This window comes from Cupressus sempervirens, chromosome 3 (assembly GCF_028749045.1).
Source record: "Cupressus sempervirens isolate cs-2001-9-10 chromosome 3, ASM2874904v1, whole genome shotgun sequence".
Lineage (NCBI taxonomy): Eukaryota > Viridiplantae > Streptophyta > Pinopsida > Cupressales > Cupressaceae > Cupressus > Cupressus sempervirens.
Genome location: NC_143120.1, coordinates 989,205,593 through 989,216,052, shown reverse-complemented (window position 1 = coordinate 989,216,052; position 10,460 = coordinate 989,205,593). Strand labels below are relative to the sequence as shown.

The following is a 10,460-nucleotide window of genomic DNA, read 5'->3' as shown; positions in this document are numbered from 1 at the left end:
TGTTTGAAATGCGCAAGTGCCTGCCAATTCAGGTTCGACCTTGTTTTAGAGCCTCTAAGGGCTTCAAATTTGAGCTCAAAGGTTTTGTACCAAAAAACCTCAATAATTTTTGCAATACATTTGGTATGATGATACAACTCCATTGGAAAGCTGATATGACTAAGATGAACCTCCACTTGTGAAATCAGAACATTCCAAGATTGTATGACCCACTTGCTACAAATAGAAAGTTTCCACAAATAGTAACTCTGTACTGAAATAGCCCTTATCAAAAATGATAAAACAAAAATATTTTTGGGTGATGCAAGATTGCCCTTACATCTAGGATGCTCTTGCATCAAACACCCAAGGTAATTCGAAAAGTGACCCTGTAATGTCTCAGGTGCTTAGAGGAAAACCAAGGCGGTTAACCTTCTCCCTTGTTAGCTATGATGAATCCTCAATAGGTCGTCTTTTCCACTTGACCAAATATTCTTCATATTCCCTGTTCCTTGTACTTCTACCAACTTGGTTGTCTAGTGTGTCCTCAATCTCCTTTTTAGTTGAAGTAGTTGTTTTGATACTCCACTATGCTTCTGTGACTTCATCTTTATCACCTCCTTCACAATACTATGTTAGATTTGAAATGTTAAATACTAGTGAAATATTCAATTCAACAGACAACTCTACTTCATAGGCATTTCTTCAATCATGCTTTTTTAGTACCTTGCATGGTCCAAACTTTTTCATTTTCAGCCTGTCATATGTAGCTACAGAAATATCTCCTTCCTCAAACAAACCATTACTTCTTCTCTAACTTGAAACTCCTTATGCCTCCTTTTCTCATCTGCCTTAGCCTTATTATACCGTGTATTCATCTTTGTGATGTGCTTCCTCATCTCCTTATGGATCTTCTTCATACGTTTTGCAAAATCCTTAGCTCCAACACTACTTATCTCTCCTTTATCCAACTTCCTCAATTCAGAAGCATTTCTGAGATTGCTCCCATATACAATCTAGAATGGTGATTTACTAGTACTCCTATTGACAGAAAGTGTATGCAAATTTTGCTTGTGGTAAAATCAAATCCCATTCTTTTTGTTTATCTCCAACCAAACATCTTAGCAATTTCCTAGACTCCTATTCACGACCTCTATCTATCCATTTGTCTATGGATGATGTGATGAATTGAACTTCAATTATGTCTTCAACTTCTTCCATAAGGTATGCCAGAAATACCCAACAAACTTCGCATCTCAATCTGAAACTATACTCTTTGGCAGACCATGTAGTCTCGTCACTTTTCTAAAAAACAACTCTGCCACATGAACAACATCACTAGTCTTCTTGTAGAGAATGAAATGTGTCATCTTTGAAAACCTGTCAACCACCACAAATATCGAATCATGCCCTTGCGGAGTCCTTGATAATCCAAGAACGAAATCCACACCGACATCCTCCCACAACTTCTTTGGTATAGGTAATGACTGATACAACCCCGTGTTTTCCTTCACTCCTTTTGCTATTTGACATATTTTACAACTCTGTACAGAATTCTTGACATCTTGTTGCAACTGTCGCCAATAATGCTTCTTAGCAAAAAAAGCAATGGTCTTATCTCTGCCAGAATGTCTAGTGAATCCTCCATTATGCTTCCCCTTGATGAGATTCTCCCTTATAGAACTTCTTGGAACACACGATTGACTTCTTTGAATAACATACAATCCTGAATTATGAAATCCAACCACTTTGTCCTGTCAAGTGTAATAGGTTCTATACAAGCCCTTCACCAAACTTTGGATCTTCTGGATCCAAATTCTTGAGTTCCTTGAACTCAATGACCTCAATCTACATCTCTGTTAGCAAAACTTGTCTCCTACTAAGAGGATCTACAACTCTGTTAGACTTCCCACTCCCATGTTTCAAAAAATATGTATAACTTTTCAAAAATTCAACCCATTTCAAATGCCTTTGATTCAATTTTTCTTGATTATTCAAATATTGCAAAGCTTGATGATCAATATACAAAACAAACTCCTTAGGAAGAAGATAGTGTCTCTACTTCTTCAATGCCTAAACTATAGCATAAAATTCTTGATCATACACAAAATATTTTCTTTTGACATCATTCGATTTCTCACTAAAATAAGTAATAGGTCTAACTTCTTGACTCAAAACAACTCCTATTGTAGTACTAATACTAGCATCATAGTCTACTTAAAACACCTTATTAAAATTTGGAAGTGTTGAAACAAGTTGTTTTGTAACTTTTTGTTTCAACAAATTGAAACTCTTATCTTCTCCTACAGTCCATTTAAATTATTTTCCATTCCCTCTCCTTGTTTCAGTTAAGGGTCCACAAATACTCTTAAAACCTCTTATGAACTTTATGTAAAAGCTAGCCAAACCATGAAAAGATCTTGTCTCCATTGCAAACCTTGGAGTAGGTCATTCAAGGATAGCCTTCACTTTCTCAGGGTCCATTTTTAAACCTTCTGCTAAAATCACAAATTATAAGAACACAAACTCCTTCAAAAAACTACACTTTTTCAAATTCATCAACAAATTTTCTTCCCTCAACTTCTCAAACACCCTACAAATATGCATGATATGCTCCTCCAATGTCTTACTAAAGATCAAAATATCATCTAGGTAAACAATGACAAATGTACTTAGAAATTCCTTCAGCACCTCATTCATGAGCTGTGTGAAATTGCTCTATGCGTTGGTTAGCCTAAAATACACTTCTAACCACTCATACAACCCTTCTCTTGCCTTGAAGGCAATCTTCCACTCATCTCCTTCTCTAATTCAAATGTGATGGTAGCCACTGTTCATATTTATCTTTGTGAAATACACAAGTCCACTCAAATAGTCCATAATATAATCCATCCTCTACAATGTAAATCTATACTTGTTTTTTTATTTTGTTGATAGCTTGACAATATGTACACATTCTCCATTCTCCATTCTTCTTTGGTGCTAATATTGTTGGTACAACACATGTACTTAAACTCTCAAATCAACCCTTTTTGCAACAACTTATGCACTTGTCGTTCAAATCCTCACTTTTTGCTAGTATGTCATTGTGTGCGGTACCTTGTTTGACAAACTAGCTCCTGGAGTCAAGTCCATTTGGTGTTTGATCTTCCTCACTGGTGGCAATCCATCCTTGTTTGACAAACTAGCTCCTGGAATCAAGTCCATCTGGTGTCTGATCTTCCTCACTGGTGGCAATCCATTAAGGACATTATCAGATATAATATTTGCAAACTCTTCCAACAAATCTGCAACTTGTGTAGGTACTTGTTCTATTTCTTCTTTACCATCTTTTGGAATTATAATAAAACACATACGCTCATGCGTATATGCTCTAGGAACTTTTTTTCCATCAACAAAACATATTTTGGAAATGTATCCTCTTAAATTGGAAGCACTCCAAATTAAAGAAGATTTAGCACCCATTTAATTTCATTCCATCATTTATTTGCATTTATCCTCTATTTTTCCTCCATTTAAATAACTAATTTCATCTCATTAAACTTTTTATTAATTTAAAATTAAAATAAATGGATTAGACTTTCATTTCTCTTAAATATTGTGTCCTCATTTATTTATTGATTGAATTAATATTTAATTTAATTTTTTTAAAAAAAAATCGGTAAATGATTGAAGCTTTGAATTATTTTATTAAAAAAGAAAAAATTAAAGATATACAACATTAATTCGTTCAAACGGGCACTGGTAGGAAAGAACGGAGAAGAAAACCTCCAGTCTTGCTCGGGACTTATGTCCTATATTATTATATTTTCATAGGGGCATACCCCCGATCTCATAAGATTACAGGAAGGTACTCATGGGCATTCCCATGGAAATTAAGACTAAAAAAGATTCCTTCCATCAAATCCACGATGAGGCCAAAGTCAAATACTTGATTACAACAGTATCCCTGTCTAAAGAATCTTTCTTCAGAAAAGCTAGAATCATTAGTAGAGTTAGGAGATCCAATATAAAGAAGACCACTAATAAATTTCATTATATTACCTAATCTTATATGGAGGCAATATTAATTTCATAAGTTCATAAAAAACCAATAACCTATTAATTAATCATATTCTCCTATTGCTATGACTAAAAGGAAATAAAGGGTTCCTTTAAAGTTATCTATGAGCACCTCAGCAAAATTAGAAAGGTTGCAACTAATCCCTAATTAGTTAAGACTCGGGTATCAATACCGAGCTCACTGAACTTTCACATTAACAATATTCATTCCTAATAAGCATAACTGCATGTTGGCAACAGTGGCAAAGCCAATCTTTGTAATTAATCAAGGATTACCGAAGACGAAATTCAACCACTAGGTAAGATAATAGACCATACTGCATCAATACTTCCAGTTGAGTTAATGTGGAAACATACGTCATGAGACTAAGGAAAATCCTACAGCGAGGTCCCCTGTTTCGAGTTAATTTAAAATAACAGAATAGGGAGCCCTATGTGGAACCCATAATCAAATAGATATGATATTTGATAATAATTGTAGACCGTTAGAATCAAAGGGATCGAGATAACAAGAAGAAACCAATTTAGAGAATTAGGATTTAGTAACCAAACCTTTTATATCTAACACAGATTTAGATAAACCAAATTCTCCTATATCATATTGTTGGGGTCAGATTACACACTATTTGAGATAATCAGAGAAAGAGTTTTAAACCCAAACTAAAACTTAAAACAGGGATATGCTAATACAGTAAATACAAAGACAATAGAGGATAAAATCTTTCATATACTCCATCCAACCCGAATCACGAACCGCACCTAGTACCCAGATTTACCGATCAATTTCAACATTAAATGTTCTTGTCTTAAGTTAGAAACACACTCCTAGATAATGAAATCTTAAGCCTATATACAGTAGCTAATCACGGTAGGAAGAACAACAGTCAAAACAATAATCCCGAGGTAAATAATACATCAATTCAGCTTATCATCAATTTGATATATACCCGTGAAATGAAAAAGGAAAACCACAAAGAATACATAATCAAGGGCCAAGTAGACTTTAACACTTGAGACAAGGCAGAGAGCCCAGGTCTAAAGCAAACTCAGAGATTAGGAGAGGTAAAACCACATCCAAATTTGCATTAGTGAAAAGATTAATACATGCTCTGAAGCATAATGCAGAGAGATGAAATGTTCAAATGCCACGTTTACGATTACCAGCAATAGCCAAATTTCCCCTACAACATTTAGAGTTAAATTCTAAATCTTTTTAAAGGAAAACCAGTCACCGAGCATCGCACATATATGTTAATTAGTGAGAGACATTAATCGACAACTCAGTGACAATATATACAAAACACCAAGCATAGATGAGATCATAGGATTTCTTAACCATGCATACAAGAAAACACTTGTATAAAACCTTCTGAATTAGAACCTTGATTGTTAAAAGAGTCAACCTAATCACAATGCCTATATGAACATAAGTTCTCCCGAGATCCTTCGGGAGATCCAAAAAAGAAACCAAGTACTAAGATAGGGATGGGGATATATATCAAATAGATCAACAGGGTTTGATCTAGTACCAAATCCTTACAAACTAAAACCCACAACCTACAGAATATATAATACGAAATACATATAAGAGACCTTATGTACGAAAAATTTAAAACCCTACCCTACTCCTATTCTTTCCATGTAACCATAACCACTTCAGGTTCATCGTTTGCATCGTCTGTGACCATATTCGGGGGTAATCCAAAAATTGCTTTAGCTTTGCTTGTCTTCTTCAACTTGAGGATGCCGAAATTGAGGGCACTTAGATTGTCAAAAATCACACCCGGCTGCATGTATGTATTGAACAAATTAAGATAACTATGAACCCATTCGTTATTCTCCTTTGCAATAATCCCTCACCATCGTAAAAGGAAATTAACACTAGCCTCCATGTGGGGCCATCCCTTATAGAAGGCTAAGCTTTCCCTAATGATGAGGGATTGTCTGCGAGGGGCCGTTTCCAAGTCTGCAACACCTAGAGGAAGGCCCATATATTTCTCAAGTAATGGAATTCACATTTTGTCATCTATGCTACGCACAACTCTTTCCAATCCCTTCCGCCAAACCGGGCTGAAAATGTCAAAGCAAAGTCTTATAATATCATCCTTATCAATTTTTGCCCTAACCATTATCCCAATGATAAAACTATTGGTCCTCCATGTTGCTGAGTAGTCAAAGACTTCTTCACCCAAAGCTTTGATCACTGCAAATTGTATCATGTCATCCAAAGTTCTCAATAGTCGCCTCCACCGTTCAGGTTTGACTTTACCTAAAAATGCCATGGTTCGGGCTTCGGTCAAATGGAATACCTGGATATTGGTTTCCATCTTAGTCACAATCTGGGGCTACAAAATGAAAACTCCTACCAAGGAATCAGAAGAAGAAAGACCTAAAACTAGACGCCCTTTCTTCCTGCCTTTCTTCCTGCTATAGTCGAGGGAGGTACAGTGTTAATTTGAAATGAGTGCTTGAAATCAGCCATAATCACATATTGGCATGACAGCTGCTCATCGCCCCTCACATGTGGGAATATTGCCCAGTATTGTACGTGGCCATAATGAATTCATAGCTCACATTGCAAACTGAGATCATGGAGTCCTATCTCAATCTTGTAATAATGGAAGGCAATCAAAACTCTGAGAGGGCATATTTAAACCGTTAGAAGTAAATCCTAAATCGCTGTTGAAGATCTAGAGGCAAAAGATAATAGCGAACGGGTCCAAAAAAGGATTAAAATGTTTGCCTATTCATACAGTAATACGTAAAATGAGTATAATAGTTTAATTAATTCCTCGATGAGAATCTAAAGCACTGTAAGAATGATTAATTTAGTTAACATATCCATAAATGTCTATATATTTATTCTTTATTATTTATTGATTTTTTATTTTTAGTTATTTTTTATTCTAATTTATATAAAATAATTTATTAAATTTTATTTTGTTTTAATAAAAGAGATTTTATAATTTTTATTTGATTTGAATTTGATTATTATATTATATTATATATATATATATACATATATACATATATATATATGTATATATACATATATATATGTATATATACATATATATATGTATATATAAATATATATATATATATATATACATATATATATATATATACATATTATATATATATACATATACATATACATACACACACACACAGACACACACGCATGCACGCACACACGCACACACGCGCACATGCACACACACACGAATGATATTATATCTCTGACTAATTGATTATTAATGATTTTAAAATATATATAATAAGTGTTCAGTTACTTAATTGTATTAAACATAACTACGAAGAGTTTAGATAAGTTAAATAATAGGGCTTTAATATAAAACATTATAGATTCAAATTTGAAAACTATTTGAAAAATAATAATTGCTATTTAATATAATAATTTTAAAGTCTTTGTAAGAATTTAATTATAATTTTATATAACTTCTATATATTAGATTATAAATTAGTTTGATTTTAAAATATAAATTAAACAAAAAAACATTAGTTGAATTTTTAAACTAATCTTAAAATTTTATAGGACTCAATACCAGATTTCTATATTTATAAATAGGTATTTAAAACTTTACACTATTTTAACAGACAAATATTGTGGTTTGTAGCATTTCTAAGTTAATCTTAATTAAAAACCATGATTGTTTCTCCATCTGTGCCCCTATTAGCAAGTCCATATGCCAACGAGTTGCCTTCTCGGAAGATGTGACCAATATGGATTTCCTCAAAATTTTCCAGTAGTATTAGCACTTTTTGGAGTTTTGAGATTAGGACCCAATTAGGGGTTTTTCTATATCTAATAGCGTTAAGGATAACTTGAGAGTCGTCTTCGATGAAGACTCTGGGTAGTCCTAATTTATGACAAAGTTGTAGACCTCTCTCAAGTGCTTCTAGCTCTGCCACGTTATTAGATGCGGGAGGAAGAGGGGAGGCTAACTGGGCTACCTAGCAACCATCCTCATCGTTAATGATACAACCTACACTAGCTACTCCCGGGTTACCTCTAGCAGCACCATCAAAATTCAATTTATGCCATCCTGGCGGAGGAGGGGTCCATTTACACTTAGCCCTTGCCTCCTTATTACTAGTTGAATATACCAAAGGAGGGTTGAGGATGCTAGACCAATGTTTTTTCATGAGTCCATCCCAGAATGAGAAGGAGCCTTCTTGGTGAGGAGTTTTCCTGAGATTAGCGTTTAAGACTTCCACTATTGAAGCTTCTAATTTGAGCAAGAATCTGCCCAAAGTCATCTTCTTATCTTTAAAAATGCGACGGTTTCTTTCCTTCCATAACTCCCAAACTACTAAGGATGGGAAAATATTCCATAATTTGCAATAAGATCCCATGGGCCAGATTCGTGGGCCAAGAGCAAAGGAGCCCCTTAAGGGAGTTCTGAAGAGGGGTTGACCATTCAAGATGAGTCCTGAGCCATTCCCAACAATTAAGAGCGAAAGGGCAATTAAGGAATAGATGATCTACATCTTCACTACTTTGATTACACGACACACCAATTGGGGCCAACAATGCCAAATCTCCACAATCTGTCCGCAGTCAGCACTCTATTTTGAAGAACTAGCCATAAGAAGAAGCCAGCCTTGGGGAGACATGCGGCATCCCAACATAACTTTAAAGGGATCTCTACTAAATTCCAATGTTGCGAGTGGATGATAGCCCTATAACCTTGTTTAACACTATAAATTCCATCCTTTGCTCCAACCCAAATAAGACTATCTGACCTTTCAGATTGCTTAATGTTTCTATTAGAAATAATCCTATTGTAAGCTTCAGCTGAATCCGGATCAAGGTCTAGTCCATCCAAAGAGCACCATCTCCATCGAAGAACCCCATGTGAAACCTCCTTGATCTTGTAGTCCTCGACCTTACTTCCCCACAAAGATGTCAGCATAACTTTAAGAGAATCAATGGTGGAGGATGTTTGTATTGGGGGGTGTCCATCCCACGAATCCTCCCAAAACAAGGCTTTATCTCCTGCCGCCACATCCCAAGTAAGATATTTACTAATAATTTTTCGACACTTCGACATAAAATTCTAGCATTCTGATCCTTTAGGAAGGTTTTTCATTCTTAATATCGACTCTGGATCAGACGGGTTCAGGTATTTATAATATAAGATCTTAGCTCATTTATGATCATGTTCTCGATATAACCTCCAAACAAGTTTTGCTCCCAAAGCCTCATTTTGCCACTATGGCTTCTTGATCCCTAAACCCTTGCATTCTTTTGGTTTACATAAATTGTCCCATTTAATAAGGGCGAGTTCCTTCCAAAGAAAATTCTTAAGTTTGGATTCAAATCGCTTGGACATCCAATTGGATAGAGGCAGGCATGCCATAGGGAAGATTGGAATGGCCAAAAGGACCGATTTGATCTTGGTAATCTTACCAACCTTCGAGAGCCATTTGTTTTTCCATCTTCCAATCCGCTTGTCTACCTTTCCAATCATCTCCTGCCAAACTCTACTATATTTCAAATTCTAATCCAGGGAAAACCCAGGTACTTGCAAGGGAAAAATCCCTTTTTATATCCCATAATCCCACATATCCGAGATTCCATCTCCGAGGAGGTATTCAAGAAGAAAATCTCAGATTTTTCCTTATTTACCTTTTGCCCTGAAGCATCCATATAAGATTGTAAGATGCTTTTAAAGCCCAAAGCTTCTTGAACCGAGCTCTTGTTACGTAAAATGGTATCATCTGCGTATTGTTGGTGGGTAATGTTGGGGAGATTTCTGGTAACAAAGATTTCAGAAATCTTGCGTCTCATATATGCATCGGAGACAGCTCTACCAAAGGCCTTAGCCATAAGGATGAAAAGAGAGGGAGATAAGGGATCTCCCTGTCTAATACCCCTGGAAATTTCAAAAAAACCTTCAGGCATTCTATTAATAAGAATATAAATATTCAGGGTGGAAATAAACTTGAAAATGAGATTAACCCATTGATGGGAAAAGCTGAAAGCTTCTAAGACCTTGCATAGAAATTGCCAATCAACCATATCATAAGCCTTTTGTATGTCTAGCTTCATAAACATACATGCTACTTTGTCTATGGAAGCTGAATGAACAGTTTCCTAAATTATAAGTATACCATCCAAGATAGATCTCCCTGGAACAAAACCTGTCTGTTCTTCAGAAATCAATTTTGGCATAAATACCTTGAGCCTGTTAGCCAAGATCTTTGAGAAAATTTTATATATGGTATTACACAGTGCTATAGGACAAAAGTCGCCAGGATGTTTCAGCCCATCCTTCTTAGGGATCAAGGTAAAGAAGGAATAGTTAATTTCAGCTAGCAAGGAACCACTGTTTCATGAGGCCTCAATCGCTCTCCAGAAATCTTCCCCTAAAATGTCCCAGCATTTTTGG

At 35.4% G+C, this 10,460-nt stretch overlaps 1 protein-coding gene across 1 annotated transcript; it reads right to left on the bottom strand.

Annotated features, from left to right (window-relative positions):
- Window positions 1-8,570: 8,570 nt before the first annotated feature.
- LOC149570075 (uncharacterized) lies at window positions 8,571-9,973 on the bottom strand. The gene is made up of 3 exons (XM_089817082.1): window positions 9,698-9,973; window positions 9,483-9,552; window positions 8,571-9,064 (listed from the first exon to the last, which is right to left on the bottom strand). Exons 1-3 carry the CDS (start codon window positions 9,971-9,973, stop codon window positions 8,571-8,573), a joined length of 840 nt encoding a protein of 279 aa, XP_089673208.1.
- Window positions 9,974-10,460: the final 487 nt, after the last annotated feature.